We start from the raw sequence: 23,275 nt of genomic DNA, 5'->3' as shown, positions 1-23,275 counted from the left end.
ACCATTGCCTGAGGGTTTGCTGTGTCTCCCAGCACAGTCTCAGGAGCATGGAGGAGATTCTAGGAGACACACAGCTACTCTGGATAGTTGAACAAAAACTTTTTAAACAGTCAGCAGCAACAGTATCCGGATGAACACTGCCAATCCCTTACAAAATGACCTTCAGCGGGCCAGTGGTGTGAAGGTCCAATTGTCATTTATGTTGTTTGTATCATCGTTCTACATAACCATTTGGGTACTGTGCCAGTAATGATCTGGGAAGACAAATCAATGAATGGATTGCATAGACCTCTACAGGCTAGGCAATGGCACCCTGACCACCATTAGATACTGGGATTAAATTGTCTTAACACATTATTAGACACTACACTGGTGCAGTGGGCTCTGACTTCCTCTGACAATGCATGACAATGGCCTCCCTCATGTATTAACTAGAGATGGCACGATACCACTTTTTTATGTCCGATACCGATACCGATATCATAAATTTGGATATCTGCCGATACCGATATGAATCCGATATAATGTTTTTTAATCAACAAAACTGTTTTTTTTTTAAATATCTTGCTGCATTTTGTATAAGTTCATACTCAAGTTTAAAACAACAACTACACTAAAGCTATTCTGTTATACCTATATGCAAAAAAAAAAATATTTCATAGTTCAGCAATACTGATCAATCTAATAAACTTAAACCTACACCATCCTCCCTATTCTGGTATTTTAAAGAGTACTTAGCGTAAATATTAAGCAACCTAACTAATAGGGTTCCAACTCCCAGCAACAACAAAAATAAAAAAATAAAAAATAGGGAACCACCCCTCACACTCCACCTCATGATGCTTAATCAACGTAATCAACCTTAATTTAATGCAGTGTCAAAAAAAAATGCACAGAAATCAATTATTTTTCAAGAAATATTAAATAGATTCAACATCTTTCTTCAACAAAATTGCAGACTGCACAGATGGTACCTTCCCAAAGGAAAAAGTACTATAGCTTACTAGGGTATATATATTAGACTTAATAGTTACTATATACAGTAATTGACTTCTATTCATTTTGCATCAAATTAAAACTTTGGGTGTCAGATAATTATTTATTAAAAGCTCGACATTTTAAATGAGAATAAGAAAGAAAAGTATGTCTTTGTGCCCCCTTTTCCCTGTTCATGCCCTATCGGCCCCCCTGGCTAAACTTTGCTAGATGCGCCCCTGCACAGTTACCAGCGTCAGCTACGTAGAAAAAGATCCTGGAGTAGAAAGTAATATTAAATAAATTCTAACAACAGCTGATCAAGCTTAAACGTGCTGCTGTTGTTCAGCCGCTGGTTTCCTCTTTCTGGTGCAAAGTGGGCCAAAAGCAAACTAGAGACACGGACTCGCGACAGAAAAGCCGATCAGCTGATCGTTAAGCAGTTTCATGATTGAAGTAGCAGCAAGAAGAGGCAGTCGCTCCATATATCGTTTGTTAAGCTTAATGCAGGAATGCTTTACAAACATTCAGAGATGGACTTACACACTTGCTTTACTTCTCTCGGGATAACTTTGTCGGAGATGAAATGCCGGGTTGCTAGCGAAGCTCCAAATGCTATCCAGACCACCGACAGGTCCCGCATGCCACAGCCGCTCTATCACGTGATGCATACTGCTCCGACGTGCTAACGTTCTGAGGTGAGTTACGGCGTGTTGCAAGTTTTGTGAGGTGCTTTCATGATATTTAATGGATCGGATTACATTTTTTATTTTTCTCCGATATCCGATCCAGTAATTTAGGTCAGTATCGGACCGATACCGATACGTAATATCGGATCGGTCCATCTCTAGTATTAACAGTAGTTCATCCTTTTGGATGGAGGAAATAATATAATGCACTGGGCTCCACGCTTGCCTGATCTAAGTCCAATAGATCATCTGCTCAGTACTCAATTTTCTGAAGGGTCAATTACTACAGACCTCCAAGCTTCATGTGGCCTTCAGATTAGCTCAAGAACAAAGAGCTTAATCGGAAGGGTTTCCATGAATGAGGACCTACATCTAAGCTTTACATAACCAAGCACAACACAAAGTGTTGGATAAAAATAAAGCATGCTGCCACTAAACTCTAAAGCAGTGAAGATGTGGTATCTGGAGTGAAGAGTCATGCCTCTCCATTTGGCAGTCTAATGGGCAAGTCTCGGTTTGTTGCCAGGAGTTAGTTGTCTGACTGCACCGTGCCAGGTGTAATGGTTGGTGGAGGGGGGATTATGGTGTTGGATAGCTATTCAGGACTTGGGCTGGGACCCTTAATTCCAGTTAAAGGAACTCTTAATAATTTAGGATACCAAAGTATTCCAATTTCAAGCACCAAACTTTGTTCCAACAGGAGTGCACACCAGTGCACAAAGCGGTTTGGAGTGGAAGAACTGGACTGGCCTGCATATAGACCTGGGAATGAGTTAGAGTGGAGATTGCAAGCCAAGCATTCTCGTCCTTCATCAGTGACTCACATCATAAATGCACTCCTGGAAGAATGCTAAAACATTCCTATAAGCACACTCCTAAACCTTGTGGAAAACCTAATCAATTAAGAATGGGATATCATATGTATGTGAAGTCCGACAAGCAAATGCTTTTGACAATATAGTGTATACTGTGTCATATATCAAAACTCAAAAGAAAGCACCAATACCTGTCGTCATAAGATGGAAACATCATGTTACACACCTTAGAGAGTACCAACTCTTGTTCTTACATTTGGGAACGATATTACTCATTTGGTATTAAATTCCAGGCTGCAGGTGTCAGGTATCTCACTCGACTTTTAAGTGTGTTGGTGTTGCACTTCAGGTTCAGGGTCAGAAACAGCAAAAGATCGTGTGTGTGTTGTGTGTGTGTGTTTTGTCTTAGGACAGATTATTCATGAAGAGACAAATAACAATGAAAACATATTAAAGGACCAGGAAACAGTTGTGTTTTCTTTATATTTACATCAGTCTAATTGAAATATACACAACAGTGTTATAGCAAACTGTGACGTAAGTGTGTGTGTGTGTGTGTGTCTTTGTATGTCTCTCTGAGTCTGTGTGTCTATTTGAGAGAGACAGTGAGAGAGAGGAAGGGGTGATGAAAACAATCTTAGGGTGTCATATACAGTCATTGCTATATATGGTACAAATCAGTAGTGGATCACTGGAAAATTTGACACACAGACACACAATTACATGGACTCTCACCCAAACACACATATGCACACAGACAGGAACAAATATGAAATAAACTCTAAAAAGGTGTCATGAGAACAAATTCAATGCTTTTACAATGGTGCAGTCTTTGGTGCAATGGTTTGTTGGTTCAAAATTAAATGGTGGTGGATTTGGAGGACAGAGAAGACCATCTTGGATGAACACAGCTAATGGAATACAGTGAACTTTGGAAATGGAAACAATGGAAAACTTTGAACTATTTCATGTCTAAAATTATATTTCTTGAACTTTAGTTGAGAAAGAAAAAAGGGAGAAAGAATGCTGATACAGTAAACACAAACAGTTCATCACAACATTTGTCAGGAGCAAATAATATATTCACATCATCAACCACATTATGACGAATAAGTCCTGGTACTGAACAAAGGATGCTTGGCTGAGATCAGTCCAGTCCTGCTCGAGCACAGTGTCTTCAGTTTGTTGTTTCTCCTCTACAGAGAGCAATCCTATCTTGATAGACCCTGATGTGACAGTATTTCCTACTGGCTGTACTCTTCTGGCTCCTAGTTGTATGATGTTTGGTACCGACATTAGCCAGTTCTAACATAAACTGGTCTTAACATGCAGCTTAACTTGAAACTCAATATTGCTTGCTAATTAGTAGGCAGACCCACCGGATGTTACCGTTTCATTTTATTTGTTCCACCCTTGCCAGTGTGTGCATCACATGACAAAGTGGGTGGGTGCACCCTTCACTTCTGCCATTGCTCGTTTAGTAGGGTCTCCAGACAGCTTCAGCAGGAGCCATGTTTGTTGGTGAGCTACTGTGACTGGACTCCACCTCCGCACCCACCCCTTCGTTCTGACTGGGTAAAGAGGGGTGCAGGAGGGAAGAACCTGTGGAGGCATTGGTGCATGGTGGCAAGATCCTTGGTGGTGAGCGTGAATCACTGCTGCCTGCTCCGCTTGTCATCATGGAGAACTGGTAGGAGCCAGCGGCAGTGGAGTAGTAGAGATATGGTGAGGAGGTGGACTGGAAAGGCCCGTTCTGAGCTTGGGGTGCATTTGCAGGATAGGGTGGAGGCAGGTAGGTGTGGTACCTCCCTGCAGGGGTGGTGGCCATGGCTGTTGCCATTGTGATACCGAGTGCACCATTGGAGACTGGATTGTGGGATGGGGTGTAGGTAAAGGCAGCTGCAGTGGGAGGATAGTGCACCCGGGGATCAGAAAAACGTGAGTCAGGCAAGGAGGGCAGGGAACTGAAAGGCCGTTCTAAGGTCATCCTTGGGTCACCAAAGGCAGTGAGCTCAGAGCCTGAAAGAAGACAAAGGTTGATTGTTACAACTTAATCACAGTGTTCCCTACGTGTGTCACCACGCATAGGTTTGTTACCTGTTAGTCGAGAGGACAGGTCACTGAGAGAAGAACGACCAGGTGATAGAGAATTAGCCGTGGGAACAGTGGGTGTAGTTATCTGGCCAAGATAAGGATACGATTGATCGTAAGACCATGATGGTGATGACTGCATCTGTCTGGAATCTGAAAGAGATACAAGCAGACAGGAGAAAGGGACTGTGAGCGAAAATACATGTAATATATAATCACTGATACCTTTGGAGCAGTAAAATGTTTCAAAGGTTTATTCCTTCAACAGTGCTAGTTTCAGTTACTGTGCAAATGTACTGTATATAAGGTTGGAATCCCGCAGTCAGCTGAGACTGAAGAAGTCATCTGGATGAAACGTTTCTCCCACTGAATACGCTACGTCCAGATGAACAGGAGGTTCAAGAAAAGTTTTTTTCACATGACTTTTTCCTGTGCTACTGACACTCCCAGTTTATGTTATGTTGCATGTGGGTGGGGTGATTAGCACTGTTTCTATTTAGTGAGAAGGTCCTGAGTTTGATTCCACCCCCAGGTTTTTCTGTTTGGAGTTTGCATGTTCTCCCGTGTTCGCGTGGGTTCTCTCCAGGTACTCCGGCTTCCCCCCACAGTCCAAAGATTAGCAGTTGGGGTTAGGTTAGCTGGTAATTCTAAACTGTCCATAGGTGTGAATGTGACTATGAATGGTTGTCTGTGTTAGCTCTGCGGCAGGCTGGCGACCTGTCCAGCCCTATGACAGCTGGGATAGGCTCCAGCCCGACCCTGACAAGGATAAGTGGATGAGACTGGATGAATGTTGAATGTGACTATTAAAAACTTCAAAGCCACACTTTAAAGAAATGTTCATGTTCAAAGTAGCCATTCATTTTACCCCAATCTCTCCCTTCCTAATTATGTCCCTCCATCTATTTTCTTACAACGTTAATTATGTCTTCCTTACTCTGTTGTTGGGGCTGCAATTAAGTCAAAACTCTTACCTCAGGATTGAGGACTGGTATGATATGTTCGTGCTGAAATACTGTGTTTTTTTCCTTTCACCAAACAAGCCAATTTGGCCAAACATATCCACATTAGACTTGTATATCCAACATCGTCCCAGAAGTCTTGTGGCTTGCTCAGATGCCATTTTGCAAAGCTAAGGTTTTAGGGATACAAGGCTTTTGGCTGACAATGCTACCAAACAAGCCATACCTCTTCAGTTTTTTCTAATCAAAAGAAAAACATTGAAAGAAACCTGGAACTGATGAGCCTCTAACATTGATCTCTTTCTACCTTGGTGTTGCATTAAAACACAAGGGAATACCCCACCGAGCAAACGACCAAAAATGTCTGCCTTTATAGAGGTGGGCACACTCGCTGATGATCATTTAATCATGACCATTTGATTAACATCTTCATGGAAGTAGTAATGGTGTGCTTGGTTTTTTATACACTGCTTCTGCATTTTGGCTTATTTTCTTTAGTAAATAAATAATAACACAGTGTAATATGTCACATTTTATAGTTTATCTGAGTTTGTATTAAACTAATGTTAAGACCTACTACAGACCACATTATTTTTTTTACATGTTCTGAGATATAAAACTTTAGAATTTAATTTTAATTTGTTAACTATTACACTCAGAATTTGGAGTTACATTCATCGTAATAAGCAACTGTTCTATGATAATAAAAACTGTGTGGTACGACTGATTCAAGAAAAATAACTGTCCTGCTATACTGAGATTAAATTAAGGGAAGAGGTTCATGTCAGTAACTCTTTAAGCATAAACTAAACATCAAATGAAAAAATAAAATTACATGACACTTCAAGAAATAATCATGTACGAGCTTAATAAATTAAATGATGCATTGCATCAGCTTGCATGAAACAATACAGAAGTCTTTCTAGATAATTGATTTTGGCTCCTGATTGTTTCTTTTTTTGAAGGAATTATGGACTGATGCCGCATACAAACAAAAATCGCCCTTCTTACAGCTTTATTAGAAAGGTGGAGTGAAGACTGACAGGAAAGCAGAGGGGGGAGACATGGCAACGGGCCACGGGTCGGACTCAAACCTGGGCTGGCCACTCTCAGCCATGCAGCATTTGATCACCTGCTTATCCAACTGAGCTCAACCAGCACCCTGTTTTGACATTTACTTGCTTTGTTTATTTCAAGGCTTTTACCAAGGCTACTGGCTCATGGGTGGCTCCTGGTTAGTATTTAATGAAGTGGCAGGACAGTGTATTTCCACCTCCAACTTGTGGTGGTATTCTGTACCCAGAGCTTAAGTATGGAGGCTTGTTCTCTGGATTTTCTCCCAGTCACTCACAAATGGAATTGGTTGGGTTGGCATGGGTTTTCACACTGGTATTGATGGTAGTCCCATGAGTTAAAGGGCTATCTGCCTGTATCAGTATTAGTAGATCCTAACCTTTCACACAGTGAGGATACATCTGAGCATTCCTGGTGCTATAAGAGGCAAACTGGGTCTTAATCAGCCCAACAGGTAATATTTGTGGGCAGTGGAAGACTTGAAAATTGCAGCTATGCAGACAAAGTATGTAAAGATATATAAAGCTTTTTTACACAACACGTGTTAATTCTAACTCTGTATTTCTTGGACTCACTTTGTCAGGTCTTAACAAAATGATCAAGTCTTGAGCTGTTTGAGGTCCAAAAGACTGGCAGGAACAGGAACTTTGAAATGCCTGTAGAAAAGCCAGTTCAGCATCAGAGTCCTTTGTTTTTAATGGTCCTATATGATCTCTTCAAAGGTTTTGTAACGATAAAGGCACTGATCCTATTAGAAGTCCATCTGTAAGGAAGACCATTGATCATTGATCAAAGACCACTGATCAATATCCATGAGTCCCATTCACAGAGAGTTGGGGAATGGCTGCAATCACAGCATGTAAGATGGTGTACGACGCTTACAAATGTGGATTGCACAACACTGGACATTATATTTCTTCATTTCCATTTAATACTTGTACAACTGCTGTTACTGTATATATATATTTATATTTCTTCATACATTCTTATATATTTCTAAACTTTATATTGTGTATTTTGTTGTACAGTTATTTTATTTTCAACTTTAACTCATATATTTTATCTTATTCTTTCCCAGTTAAATTTACCCTTCATTCTAATTTGTGTTGTACAGTTATTTCATTTTTAACTTTAATTTTTATATTTTATTTTATTTTATTGCTTCCTAGTTAAATTTACCCTTTTAAATTTTCATATTTATTTCCTATCTTATTCATAGCCTTTTCATTTTTCTTTAGGTCACAAGCAGTTGTCTAAGCATTTCACTGCATATCGTACTGTGTATGACTGTGTATGTGACAAATAAAATTTGAATTTGAATTTGATTTGATGACAGATGTACCCTTAGGCCCCTCCTCGATTCAGAGATGGTCTTTCCCTTTTCACGTAAATGGCCTCCTTGACTCCGCCCTCAAACCAGCGTTCCTCCCTGTCCAGGATGTTACATCCTCATCCTTGAAAGAGTGTCCACTGGCCTGTAGGTGTAGGATAGACTGCAGAGTCCTGGCCTGACAAGGCGGTAAATGGTAAATGGACTGATTCTTATACAGTGCTTTTCTACTCTCTACTCTCCCGGAGTACTCAAAACGCTGTATACAACATGCCTCATTCACCCATTCACACCCACTCATACAGGCACTTCTAAACTCAAGTGCAACTAATTAACATTCACACACATTCACACTCCGATGAACGCATCGAGGAGGGTGGGCCAATTGGGGTTAGTATCTTGCCCAAGGATATTTGGCATGCAGACTGGGGAGCCAGGAATCGAACCACCAACCACCCAATCAGCAGCTGATCTGCTCTACCACCTGAGCCATAGCCACCCCACAGCTGTTCTGTTTTGTGCCATCCGCTTCACCAGAGGTTGTTTGGTTTCCCCCATGTATAAATCCTGGCAATCCTCCTGGCACTTAACAGTGTACACTATGTTAAGGATTTCCCAGGTTGCGGAGTCGCGTTTCCAATTCACTAAGCCTGGCCTCCAGAGCTGCAAATAGGCTACATTTCTCACAAATATTTGTAAAGGATGCTGAAGAGTAGCTATATGTCTGACATGCTGAGCAGGAAAATGTGGGAGGGACAAGTAAAGAAGCCACGCTGCCAGTGACTTGGCTATGAGCTAAGGTAGCGAATACCTAAAGACAAAATGAATGAATACTAGAAACTTATCAGCTGGTTCAGTGGCGTGTGCTTTGGATAAGGCACGTAAAGATGAAACTATGTGATAAGTCATTATCTGAAGGTTTCAATTAAATTGGCTACACAAAATACCACTGTGCATTTAACAGGAACTGGAAGTGATACAATAGCGCAGAGAGAGCCAACAACACAAATGTGTAATAAGCTGCCATTTCAAATGTAACGGAGATACAGCTACGTGCATGTTTGTTTATTCACAGCATGGAGAAATTATAGATGTGAAAGAAAGGAAGACAAATTAGAAATGAACGCTTGGTGGGGTTAGTGAGAGCGACAGGTTGTTCAGAGAAGAAAGGGCGAGGAAAAAGTAAGTTAACTGCTGAACGTTGATTTTTTTCTTCATTTTAACAGGGTCCATGACAGTAGGAAGCACTTAGAGATCACCTCTGTTTCTTTTTCACTCAGTGTACACACACCTCTTCTGCTACTTTACATCTCCGCTCATCGTCACAGCTTGAAAATACATGAAAGAAATATCAAACTGTTCATAGAAAGCAATCATCCACCACAGTCACATTACCTCCATGCCTCCATGCCATGCTACAGTACAGTCGTTTTAAAGGTAGTAAGAATGTTATAACAGGAATCCAACAAATGTATATATATTTCTTTGCGTATTTGAACTTAAGGTTCCTTAAAACAGGTTCGTTTGAGCAATGTTATGATGTTTGGCTGCTTAGTTATCTGGAATTTTACTTTGAGTTTTATTCCTTTTAACATATTTTTAAACAGCACAAAAACAGTTCAGTTGATTCACTTCTGAACTGTTTCAGCTGGAAGGGGCATTTATGCTACATATGGCAGCTGTAGTATGCGAGCTTTTTCTTTTTAGTTTGTGACAGTTACATACAAAATTTTTTTTCTCACAGTAGCACTTCCTGCTAGCTGACTCTCATTTCCTCCTTAAGTTGCCAGTTGTGTCCTCACACACACACACACACACACACACACACACACACACACACACAGATATATGTAAATGCACACATTAGTAGGAACTGACATTCTGTGTCACCTCCACTGAAGATGAGGAGAAACAAATACTTTCTTTCGGTACAACATAGAGCATCCATGGAGAAGATAACAGATCTCATTAACTAAAGCCACAAGAAGATAAATGACACACAAATGCCTGTTATCACTAGAAGCGGAGTTAAATGGACTAGCTTTTCTTTTCCTTCTTTTCCTGGGTTGCTGATCGAGGATTTTGAGCTTTGGCATTTTTGGTGGTTGTCTTGTTTTTATGATTATTCTTGGTTCTTATTTCTGTCTATGGGTTTTGGATTATTCCTGTCATCTGTGCCTTTAGTTGGTTAGCAGTTATAGTTTCTCTTCGTGTTCCCATTCTCTTCCCTTGGTCTTGTCTCCATGATTTGTCTTCTGTCCCTGTGTCAAGCTTGTTTCTTAGTCTTGGTCTCAGTGCTACTTCCAGTTTTATTCACTTGTCCTGTGTGTGGCATATTCAGTTTTGCTTCCCCTGTCTTGTTACTCCTGATTTGTCCCTGATGTGTTCCCAGCTGTCCCCACTTCCCTAACAACCATCCAATATTGTGTCCGAGTCTCCCTTTGATCTTTGTTCGTGTTCTCCCTGGATAGTATGATTTCCTGTAGACAAATTTGGACTCATCAGCCCAAATCCCCGTTAGTTAACGCAGATCGCCTCGTGCGAGGGCTGTATGGCGTGAACGTGTTGGCGCGGCTAGCTCGTTAATGCGTTGATGCATTAACGAGCGTCATCTGGACCAAGTATCCGTCGCCTTCGCCAATGCTGGTCCCCTACCAAGCCTCCAGAGGTGTTCCATTGACTCCACCTTCACCGATCCCCGGTGTGTCCGGTACAGCCATCTGATGGGGTCTGTCAACTCCACTGCCTATGTGGACCTCCAACCCAGCTTAAGGGAGTCTGTCACTCTAATCACCTTACAGCCATCTGAGAGCTTCCTTCGATGCTGTCCTCCATCCAAACCACCGGAGAGGCTCTGCTGCAGTCGCTGGAATCCAGTCTTTGCCACCATTGTCAGCCTCCAGTCCTGTCGCTCAAAGGTTTCTGACACCACAGTTGGCGTCCAATAAATCATCGCCGGAGTAAAAAATAGCCTCCTGCCATATAACTGGATTGGCCACATCTCCTCAAACACTGTCACCCATGATGCCCCCTCAATTCCTTTCTAAATTGTTGGCCTCCAAGGCAGACCTCCTCAATGCCTGCCTGTAGACCTTGCCTTATGGCCAAACCAGCCACTCAAGCTGCTGCAGCCTTTAAGACTAACCTCTTGGCCAGGCCAACTCCCTCATTATCTGCTTTTTTTAGATCTGCTTTTGGTTCTGTTACTGTTCGCATTGTCCCTCATGGCTGTGTCGTCCCTTGCACGTCACTTTGCAGTATGAATGTAACAGCAAGATAATCAACTTCTGCCGCAGTAGACTTTAGATAGCTGCTTTGTACTGTTTTGGCACATGGTATTGAAAAGTGTAAAAGTAGAGGAATTATGTCCTTAAATTTAGTTACAGCACTTTCCAAAAGACACTCTGCTGTAATGAAATGTATTCCCACTACTGTGTAATCCATTACTGTAAATTTAAATATTAGGAACTGATCGAATGAGCAAGATCTTGCATGGAGCTTCAGAAAGAGACACCACTGACTTTCCCCAATGCTCCCCTGACCTAAATCTAATGTTTAATCCTCTGGGACATTATGGTTTGCTCCATCCAACACCACCAGGTTGGACGTCAGGTCGTCCAGACTGTTATGCCCTTGTCCAGATGTGGGATGAGATCCCCTAGGAGATGATCTGTAGTCTCAACAGGAACATGCCCGTGACACATGGCAACCTATTGACTACCATTTTCAACTGCTGCAATGAAATTTCGGCAAAAATTTTGTCTTTGACTTTTGGAGTGTCTTTGAATTCAGCCCTCTGTAGGTTGATCATCTTCATTTCCATCAAACATACCCAGTCCATATCAGTATAGCCATCCAGTATGATGTTTTTTTTTCCTTTACAATCCGAAGTGTTCATTCATATGTGTACTTAAGTCACTCAGTGACATGCGAATCAATTTATAACGTTTATGAAATGTGGTTTTTCTGAATTTTGGGTTGATATGCTATCTGTCTTGATTAAAATTAGATATTGGTCATTTCTTTGTGAGCAAACTTATAAATTCAGCAGGGAATCAAATAATTATTTATGTGGCTGTATTTTAATCATATTCTTAACCAGTGTTGGTCAAGTTACTTGAAAAAAGTAACTAGTAATTAATTACTGATTACTTCCCCCCAAAAGTAATCCTGTTACTTTACCTATTACTTATTTTCAGAAGTGATTAGTTACTTAGTTACTTTTTAAAACATGATTTACAACCTGAATAGGTGATAAATCGATAGATCTTTCAGCCCAATTCTACTTTTTCTGCATAATCCATCATACAAAATGTAATCAAATGGAAAAGTTAGTTAGTTTTAATCTTTTAACTTTATGCATCAAGCAAACATTAAATTATCTGCAACATTCTCTGACTGGGAGAAATTTGTTTAACATTTAAACCTGTTTTCTGTCATTCCAGCACATAAAATAAAATATTTTTTGTGTTAACACTCAGTCTTTTAAATAGAATGAAGTAAAACACAGCAGAAAATAAATAAAATCAAAGACTCAGTGGTCCTGTTGCTCTATTTACACCTGTTTAGCAGGAGTGGGGCAGGCGGAGGTTTACCCTGGTGCAAGTGTGCCGCAGCAATCAGTGGAAGGATACGGCAGTTTCTCTGTGAATGGCACATTCCAGCGGCAGCGTATTTGGCGTTTGCTCGGGAGTTCTGGGGGGTTTTTGCTGTAAAAAGAAGTTTTCTTCCCACACAGTGAACAGAGGACGCTAATGTTTTTGTCACTTTTTATGGAATCAAACTCTAAGTAAGGTCAGCACTTCCACGCTTTAAACGCTGCACGCTCATACTCTCTGCCGCACTTGTTATATGATCCATTGTTGATCACAGCTGTTGTCACGAACGTCGCACACGCTTGCGTCACTGTCATGAGACACTCTCACAAAAAAATCACGGTTTTAGTAACACAGTAACGCAACATGCTTAATGACCTTTTTTGCAACAGTAATCCCTTACCTTAGTCGTTACTTGACAAAAATTTATCGGATTACCGTAACGCGTTGCCCATGTCTGTTCTCAACACAAATGATTAAGAGATTAGAGTTTGGATTTTTTTCCCCCTTAATCATAAACACCTTCATTTAGAAAATGCATTTTGTGTTTCCTTTTTTTTGTCTACTATTTAAATTTGTTTAATGATCTGAAACATTAAATGTGACAAACATATATAAAAAAGTAAATCGGGAAAAGGACAATCCCTATTTTCAAACCAGTATATACAGTGTGAAGACCTGGATGTAGTGACCCACTTGGATCCAACTTAGTTTTCTTTTGAAGAGTTGAGAAGTTCATGTGTGTCTTTCCTTTGATCTAACGTGAAATAAACCCAGACCCACTTCACAATCGTTGATGGTCATTTCTCTGCCCATGGTGATAACAACTTCATCTCACCTTCGAACTTGCTATTTAACACTGACACATAGTACAATGAACCTGGGTCTGGTTGAAAAACAGCTACTATATCCTTTACACCTACATCAGGAAAGCTGGATGACTGTCATGGATATGGATCCACATTAAAGGGGCATCAGTTAATGAAAATGGTGATATATATAACAGTTGTACAGTTGTGGACAGGTAGGAACATGAGTGACTGATTTGAAGGACATAAACATACTTACCAGGAGTTATCTGAGTGTGCGTGGGGCTGGAGAAAGCGGCAGAGTTGAGAGTTGGAGGTTGGCGACTGTTGGCTGACGATTGATGATGGTGATGAGGAGGTGTCACCCTCATGGAGCTCCTTCTCAGCTGTTCCAGTTCTGTTAGCCTCTCAGAGAAAGCCAGGGAGCCTGGTTTGACTTCGTCCATCTTCTGACGATGACCTGAGGCAGAAAGTTAAGAGGAAATCGTTAGAATTTCAAGTATCACTCCTGAGCTCAAAATTCCTGAAATTTATTGAGTTGTCAGCAAAGCACTCCATGCTTGTGATGTGATTACACTGTGTGTGTGTGTGGCTGCACTTTAAAGCTCTGATACTGAGCTCCAGTTACAGGCACTTCCTCACAACAAGGGAAGTGTGCATTTGTGTATTTATACTGTGTGTGCATGGGTGAGTTATAGACGAGTGATGGGTATTCACAGCTAAGCAGATTTGACAAGTGCTCCTGTTGTTTTGTTACTTCTCCTCTTGTTCTGACCAGTTTCACTTTGTTCATGTCATATGGAAGTGAAGTGGACTAATGTTATTTTAATGACACTTATTAGCATTTATTAGAAGAAACACGTCTATCTTCTTTCTTCTCCCATTCGTAAGCCTAAAGAAATCCCCATGTTTCATCATACTCAGTGGGAGAGGAAGTAAGTGTTGCATCAGGTTCCCCTTATGAAAACACTCAATTGAAAGTTTGTCTGCAGGGGTGCGTCTTCATTGAGTATGCAGTTCACAAAATAAAATAAAATAGATGAAATAATGACATTAAATAAAACACAGTATCCTAAGAATTTGTTAATGATATTAGTATAATTCAAAGTGTTTATTGTCATGTGTACAGAAGAAATAGCATTTCTCTGTGCAATGAAATTCTTCCTTTGCTGTCCATACACAAATGCCAAGTAGGTAGGGTTGGAGGAACAAGATAAACAAGGATAACAATAAGACAAGATATTAGATATATAAAGATAAAAATAAGGATAAAAATAGTGAAAGTTAAATAAATAACTACAAAAATAAGTAAGTGAAGACAAGTGAGGTATGCAGATGTAAATGGATGTACAAAGGAGCTCAATGTGCAAAATAAAGTTAGTGTGCAAAGTGTACTAATGTGCAAATTGCAGTTGAGGTAGGTCAGCTGTTGTTGAGTCGGGACAATTAAAATGGCATGATATAAATGCAGCCTAGCACCAAATACAGTAAAAAGGTCTTACATTTGGTAGGTCGACCTTTTGTAATAAACTAAATAAAAAAAAGTTGTTTATTATTGGTGAGTCTAATGTGTTGTTAAAAGGAAACCCTTTAAACAATGGCACATCAGAAGTTTGTTTTTTAGTTTTCAGGTTCATTTATTATTACCATGCCTTGTTCTGCGAGCCCAATAAACAATGCCAAAATACAAACCGGATTCCAAAAAAGTTGGGACACTAAACAAATTGTGAATAAAAACTGAATGCAACGATGTGGAGATGGCAAATGTCAATATTTTCTTCAGAACATAAATCACGGAACAAAAGTTGAAACTGAGAAAATTTATCATTTTAAGGGAACAATATGGTGATACAAAATGTCATGGTGTCAACAAATCCCCAAAAAGTTGGGACAAGGCCATTTTCACCACTGTGTGGCATCTCCCCTTCTTCTTACAACACTCTACAGACGTCTGGGGACCGTGGAGACCAGTTTCTCAAGTTTAGAAACAGGAATGCTCTCCCATTCTTGTCTAATACAGGCCTCTAACTGTTCAATCGTCTTGGGCCTTCTTTGTCGCACCTTCCTCTTTATGATGCGCCAAATGTTCTCTATAGGTGAAAGATCTGGACTGCAGACTGGCCATTTCAGGATCCTTCTCCTACGCAGCCATGATGTTGTGATTGATGCAGAATGTGGTCTGGCATTATCTTGTTGAAAAACGCAGGGTCTTCCTTGAAAGAGATGACGTCTGGATGGGAGCACGTTGTTCTAGAACCTGAATGTATTTTTTTTGCATTGATGGTGCCTTTCTAGACATGCAAGCTGTCCATGCCACACGCACTCATGCATACCATCAGAGATGCGGGCTTCTGAACTGAGCGTTGATAACAACTTGGGTTGTCCTTGTCCTCTTTGGTCCGAATGACATGGCGTCCCACATTTCCAAAAAGAACTTCGAATCGTGACTCGTCTGACCACAGAACAGTCTTCCATTTTGCCACACTCCAGTTTAAATGATCCCAGTGAAAACGCCTGAGCTTGTGGATCTTGCTTAGAAATGGCTTCTTCTTTGCACTGTAGAGTTTCAGCTGGCAGCGCGGATGGCACGGTGGATTGTGTTCACTGATGATGGTTTCTGGAAGTATTCCTGAGCCCATTCGGTGATTTCCTTTACAGTAGCATTCCTGTTTGTGGTGCAGTGTCGTTTAAGGGCCCGGAGATCGCGGGCATCCAGTATGGGTTTACGCCCTTGACCCTCACGCACAGAGATTGTTCCAGATTCTCTGAATCTTCGGATGATGTTATGCACAGTTGATGATGATAACTGCAAAGTCTTTGCAATTTTTCGCTGGGTAACACCTTTCTGATATTGCTCCACTATCTTTCTGCGCAACATTGTGGGAATTGGTGATCCTCTACCCATCTTGGCTTCTGAGAGACACTGCCACTTTGAGAAGCTCTTTTTATACCCAATCATGTTGCCAATTAACCTAATTAGTGTTAATTGGTCTTCCAGCTCTTCGTTATGGTCAAATTTACTTTTTCCAGCCTCTTATTGCTACTTGTCCCAACTTTTTTGGGATTTGTTGACACCGTGTAATTTTGAATCAACATATTTTTCCTTTCAAATGAAACATTTTCTTGGATTAAACTTTTGATCTGTCATCTACGTTCTACTCTGAATAAAATATTGACATTTGCCATCTCCACATCATTGCATTCAGGTTTTATTCACAATTTGTTTAGTGTCTCAATTTTTTTTGCAGTCCGTTTGTACTTCACTTGGACATGAATGTCATGGTAATTCTTTGCTTTTAATAATTCTTTTAATTGTTTTTTTTTCAAAAGTGGAATGATTGCACTGCATACATTTTTAGTGATTTAAAAAAATGAGAGGTGGGTTATCAAGTTTGACTTTATTTGGGATTTTCTCTGCTCACAGGTTCAAAGATGATTCTGACAGTTCACAGGGCTCTAGACTAACTTTTCGCCACGGTTGCACTGGTACGCCTAACTTTTTTTCTTAGGCGCATCAGCACAAAAGTTAGGTGCACTCAAATTTTTCAACTGCATCGCTTAACACCACAGTTTTACATGTGCACTTTTTGGGGGGGGGAAATTGCAGTCCATATAGACAGTATTCATTTGTAAATGATTAACTAACAATTTTGTGCTTAAAGTGCTTTGGCACTCTTTGGCAATATTGTAGAAAATGTTCAACTTAATCATCATCTCGACCTCCTCTGACGACCTGTTTGCTGCTGCCTGCCGCTGAAAGGCAGTGGTAGAGGGAACACTTGGGCAGTGCATTTATGACGACATATAATGTGTTTTCTGGATACACTGTGCTTTTTCAGCATTCAAAGATTGATGGCACTGTGTCAGAGCACTGGCTATGAATTTCAGAAGGATCAGGCCTTAACAGAAAAGTTATCAATAGTTATTTTCATCTTTTCTTATTCCCCACAGCTACATCCACTTCTGTCAGGCCTAGGCTGCTCACTAGGGCTGGGTATCATCACTGATTTCTATAATCCATTCAATTCCGATTCACAAATCCTGATTCGATTCAATTTTGCCTCAGACAGTCAGAAATATTATAATTCTGATCATTTATCAGTACTGACTTTATCAGAGGTGTGAACATCACAGCAGATGCCTTTGTGTGAAAGTAACTGAGAGTAAAACACAGAAGAACATGAAGGAGATTTTCCTGGCCTGGACTTTTATAGCAGATAACCTTAAAAATATTCTGCAATATTCTGCAATTTTGCATAGATTTAAAAAAGTTAAAATTTCTTCAGTATAGAACTGCAGAAACTAGGCTTTCTTATCCAAGGTCGTTAAGTAAAAAAGAAAAAAGAAAAAGTGGCCGACAGCGCTGTAAACAACGGTAGACTGGTGGGTAATAAGCGAAAGAATAATGCAGAAAACAGAGATTTGAGATGGGAAACTGTTCTTGAAGTACACTGAGAGAGAGAGTTGTGCATGAAGTGATTTTTATCGTGGTGGAAGCAAAACAGCAATAGTAAGAGGGAATTCATGACGACATTGATCAAATGTGAAGCGTAGTTTGGATCTTCTTTTGCTGCTGGCTCGGTGAATTTTGGTTGGAGAGACAAAACCTGCAGCTCAGAATCAGCGCAAAAAGACATAAACACAGCGCGGACCTGACGCATCAGAGTCAGCGAGCTGTCGGCTTTCAGCCCCGATGGCGTGTCCGTGTCCATTTACTGTTTGGTGGTTGTTGAAATTGTTTTGTGAACTTTAATCTGGGAATCTGGCGTTTCTGGCAAAACACGGTTATATTTAAAAGTGGATTTAATGAATCGATATCGCTTCATTCAAGCTACTCATGTCTCTCTATCCACCTGCACTTTCAACTAGACCACGGCCAATCAGAGTGGTCCCGCCCCTGACTATCTCTAATTGGTTTAGTCCACGATAGGGGCATAATATGTGTCTGTTGTTGACCACACGGAGACTTTCAGAGTTGCAGAGATTTTTTCTTGTTACCCGAACATTTGGTCGCACCGGTGCGACCTACGATTTTTTTTAGTCGCACCATCGAAAAATTTGGTCGCATTTGTGACCAAATTGGTCGCACTCTAGAGCCCTGGTTCATGTTTTAAAGGCCAAGCTCTATTAACTTCATGTTAGCAATTAGAACTTGTGTGGCATAAAAAGAGTTTGCTCGACAGCGCTTGTTGGATTGACCAATACTCAGAACCATGGAACTGGGGAACGACAAACTCAGTGAAGATCTAAGGAGAACTATAGATTAACACAAATTGCGAAGGTCTTTTGGAACCATTTATAAACAAAAATGCAGTATTGATCAAGGATCAATCCTGGCATGGACTATGAACACTAGTGTCACCATCGACTGTCAACCCCTATTCCAAAATCAAGGCCTTCAAGCGTGGCTAAAACTAAATATTTACAAGAGAAGAAGAAAAGAAGAAGAAAGAGATATACAAGAGAAAAGCTGAGCTATTTGGCCAAGGTGTCCAGAGGTAATTTTTCTAGGTGTAAGTCTGAAACATTCAGGCCTAATAACACTGTACCAACTGTCAAGCATGGAGATGGTAGTGTTAAGCTCTGGGGCTGTTATTCTCCTAGTGATGAAGGAGGAGGATGACCTCCAAATTCTTTAACTTCAGTCAACAGCGAGATGGTTAAAACTTTTAAACAACAATATATTTAACAGGATAATAATCTCAAAGATAACAAAGATACATTAAACTGGTTTTGTAATGGATAAAGCAGGCTAACATAAAGATTCTGCAATGCCCTTCCCAAAGCTTCCCAAAGGACAACATTTAACCGGATCCATGCCAGGAAAGGAAACAATTTAACCAGCCTGTGTAGATCCTAGAAAATCCAAAATGAAGTCAAACTTGTTCACCCAATTCCTCATTTTTAGTCACCTTGAGGCAGCTGTGGTGATCTGATGCTTTATAAATAAAATGAAAAATGAAAATGAAATGAAAATAAATATATACATATACAATCATTCCACTTTGAAAAAAGAGCAATTTAAACCTCACTAAAACCCCCAAATTACCATGACATTCATGCCCATCATGACTGTACGTAAACTTCTGACCACAAGCATATGTATTTTTGTAATTTGATTTGATCTACAAGCGAACTGTATTTAACACCAGGTTAGCGTTTGCCTAGGAGGAAAATGTGAACATTTGTATGTCAGTAGTACTCACGCCGCGGCTCTCTGGGACCATCCACTGTGATTTTAATGGCTCTTTGGTATGTGGCCACCTGTGGAGGGTTGGTGAATACTGTGATGGTCAGTGTGAAACTTTTCCCTATGAAAACACAAGAAAGGGAGAAAAAGGAGGGTGAAAAGAGAGAGATGACGAGAGAAAGGGAATGGACAAAAATCACAGGGCAAAACCTTTATACAACATATGTATATATATATATATATATATATACAGGGCTCTAGACTAACTTTTTGCCATGGGCATACCGGTACGCCTAACTTTAAAAAGTTAGGCGTACTGCACCTAACTTTTGTGCCAGTACGCCTAACTTTTTAAAGTTAGGCGTACTGGCACAAAAGTTAGGTGCACACAAATTTTATAATAATTTATATAATATAATGTGTTTTTCTGGATACACTGTGCTTTTTCAGCATTCAAAGATTGATGACACCGTGTCAGAGCACTGGCTATGAATTTCAGAAGGATCAGGCCTTAACAGAAAAGTTAGCAATAGTTCTTTTCCTATTCCTATAATCCATTCGATTCCGGTTTTCAAAGTCCCGATTCGATTCAACTTAGCCTCAGACAGTGAGAAATATTATAATTCTGATCATTTATCAGTACTGACTTCATCAGAATTGTGAACATCACAGCAGATGCCTTTGTGTGAAAGTAACTGAGAATAAAACACAGAAAAACATGAAGGAGATTTTCCTGGTCTGGCTTTTTATAGCAGATAACCTTAAAAATATTCTACAATGTTCTGCATATAAAGTTTAAATTTCTTCAGTATTGAATAACAGAAAAAATAGGCTTTCTTGTCCGAGGTCATTTAAGTGAAAAAAAGAAAAAGAAAAAAAAAAGACAGCAGCCACAGCGCTGTAAACAACGGTAGACTGGTGGGTAATAAGCGAAAGAATAATACAGAAAACAGAGATTGGAGACAGGAAACTGTTCTTGAAGTACAGAGAGCGATAGAGAGAGCTAGCTGTGCATGAAGTGTGATTTTAATAGTCGTGGAAGCAAAACAGCAAAATTCATGACGACATTGATCAAATGTGAAATGCAGTTTGCTGCTTCTTTTGGTGCTGGCTCGGTGAATTTTGGTTGGAGAGAGACAAAACCTGCAGCTCAGAATCAGCGCAAAAAGACGTAAACACAGCGCGGACCGGACGCATCAGAATCGCTGAGCTCCGACAGCGTGTCCGTCTACGGGCCGTCGGGTGAGAAAGCCGAGAAAGACTAAGTTGATTCTGATGCGTCGGTCCGCTCTGTGTTTACGTCTTTGTGTGGAATCCGTGTACCTGCTCTCATTTGCTGTTTGGTTGTTGTTGAAATGGTTTTGTGAGCTTTAATCTGAGAATCTGGCGTTTCTGGCAAAACACAGTTATATTTAAAAGTCGATTCAGGATTTAATGAATTGATATCGCTTTATTCAAGCTATTCACCTCCCACTTCCACCTGCACTTTCAACTGGACCACGGCCAATCAGAGAGGTCCCGCCCCTTACTATCTCTGATTGGTTTAGTCCACGATAGGGGCATAATGTGTGTCTGTTGTTGACCACAGGGAAGGTTGCAGATTTTTTTTTTTTTGCTACCCGAACAGTTGGTCGCACGGGTGCAACCAAATATTTTTTTTTAGTCGCACCACTGAAAAATTTGGTTGCATTTGCAACCAAATTGGTCGCAGTCTAGAGCCCTGAATATATATATATATATATATATATATATATATATATATATATATATATATAGACTGACCAACCTGTGCACGGCCTGGATTGATTACAAGAAGGCCTATGACTCAATGCCCCACAGCTGGATACTGGAATGCTTAGAATTGTACAAGATCAATGGGACCCTAAGAGCCTTCATCAGGAACTCAATGGGGATGTGGCGTACAACACTAGAGGCCAACTCCAAGCCCATAGCACAAGTCACCATCAAGTGCGGGATCTACCAAGGAGATGCTCTGTCCCCACTGCTGTTCTGCATAGGCCTGAACCCCCTCAGTGAGATCATTAACAAGACTGGCTACGGATACCGACTACGGAACGGAGCAGTTGTCAGCCACGTCCTGTACATGGATGACATCAAGCTGTATGCCAAGAGTGAACGAGACATCGATTCACTGATCCACACCACCAGGATATACAGCAATGACATTGGAATGTCGTTTGGACTGGAGAACTGTAGTCGGATGGTAACAAAGAGAGGGAAGGTAGTCAGAACTGAGGGGATTGAACTACCAGAAGGCAACATTGCAGACATAGAGTTACAAGTACCTGGGGATCCTGCAGGCAAATGGGAACCATAAAGAGGCCGCTAGAAAAGCTGCAACCACCAAGTACCTGCAGAGGGTCAGGCAAGTCCTGAGGAGTCAGCTGAATGGTAAGAACAAGATCCGGGCTATCAACACGTACGCCCTGCCCGTGATCAGGTACCCTGCTGGGGTAATAGGCTGGCCAAAGGAGGAGATAGAAGCCACTGACATAAAGACAAGAAAGCTCCTTACCATGCATGGAGGGTTTCACCCCAAGTCCAGCACCCTGAGGCTGTACGCTAAGCAGAAGGAAGGGGGCCGGGGACTGGTGAGTGTCAGCACCACAGTCCAGGATGAGACAACGAACATCCAAGAATACATTGGGAAGATGGCCGCAACTGACCGAGTGCTCAGTGAATACCTCAGGCAGCAGAAACCCAAGAAAGAGGAGGGAGACGAGGAACCATCATGGGAGGACAGGCCCCTGCACGGTATATACCACCGGCAGATAGAGGAGGTGGCTGATATCCAGAAGTCCTACCAGTGGCTGGACAAAGCTGGACTGAAAGACAGCACAGAGGCACTAATCATGGCAGCACAAGAACAAGCTCTGAGCACAAGATCCATAGAGGCTGGGGTCTATCACACCAGGCAAGACCCCAGGTGCAGGCTGTGTAAAGATGCCCCAGAGACAATCCAGCACATAACAGCAGGGTGCAAGATGCTAGCAGGCAAGGCATACATGGAACGCCATAACCAAGTGGCCGGCATAGTGTACAGGAACATCTGTGCCGAGTATAACCTAGAAGTCCCGAGGTCAAAATGGGAGATGCCCCCAAGGGTGGTGGAGAATGACCGAGCTAAGATCCTGTGGGACTTCCAGATACAGACGGACAAAATGGTGGTGGCTAACCAACCGGACATAGTGGTGGTAGACAAACAGAAGAAGACGGCCGTAGTGATCGATGTAGTGGTTCCGAATGACAGCAATATCAGGAAGAAGGAACACGAGAAGCTGGAGAAATACCAAGGGCTCAGAGAAGAGCTCGAGAGGATGTGGAGGGTGAAGGTAACGGTGGTCCCCGTGGTAATCGGAGCACTAGGTGCGGTGACTCCCAAGCTAGGCGAGTGGCTCCAGCAGATCCCGGGAACAACATCGGAGATCTCTGTCCAGAAGAGCGCAGTCCTGGGAACAGCTAAGATACTGCGCAGGACCCTCAAGCTCCCAGGCCTCTGGTAGAGGACCCGAGCTTGAAGGATAAACCGCCCGCAGGGGCGTGCTGGGTGTTTTTTATATGTATATATGTATATATATGTATATATCTCACACATATATATACATATATATATATATGTGTGAGAAGGCTAGGTCTCGGGGGGGAAAGGATTCAGGCTCGGGTCCTCTAACGGGCCTGGTTGGGTCCTGCGCCATTCCCATTCAATTACCGGCCAATATATATG

The 23,275-nt window shown here is 41.3% G+C and overlaps 1 protein-coding gene across 2 annotated transcripts in view; it reads right to left on the bottom strand.

The window, feature by feature from the left end:
* Positions 1–2,918: 2,918 nt before the first annotated feature.
* The window catches only part of runx1 (RUNX family transcription factor 1), a 31,397-nt gene continuing 11,040 nt past the window's right edge, over positions 2,919–23,275 (bottom strand). The window contains exons 5-8 of one of the 2 annotated variants that reach the window (XM_086282984.1): positions 19,547–19,651; positions 13,600–13,800; positions 4,577–4,723; positions 2,919–4,498 (exon numbers count right to left, since the gene is read on the bottom strand). In XM_086282984.1, the coding sequence (XP_086139110.1) occupies positions 3,957–4,498; positions 4,577–4,723; positions 13,600–13,800; positions 19,547–19,651 (995 nt within the window). In that variant the 3' untranslated portion in view covers positions 2,919–3,956. The remainder of the gene's footprint in view (positions 4,499–4,576; positions 4,724–13,599; positions 13,801–19,546; positions 19,652–23,275) is intronic. The other variant, XM_086282986.1, reaches the window with a different exon arrangement.

Source organism: Aulonocara sp. 'chitande type north' Nkhata Bay, linkage group LG23, assembly GCF_057382095.1.
Source record: "Aulonocara sp. 'chitande type north' Nkhata Bay isolate Kocher_YH1m ecotype deep benthic linkage group LG23, A_spYH_male_GT1.1, whole genome shotgun sequence".
NCBI lineage: Eukaryota > Metazoa > Chordata > Actinopteri > Cichliformes > Cichlidae > Aulonocara > Aulonocara sp. 'chitande type north' Nkhata Bay.
Note: the sequence above shows the minus strand (reverse complement) of the source record. Positions and strands in the feature narration are given on the sequence as shown.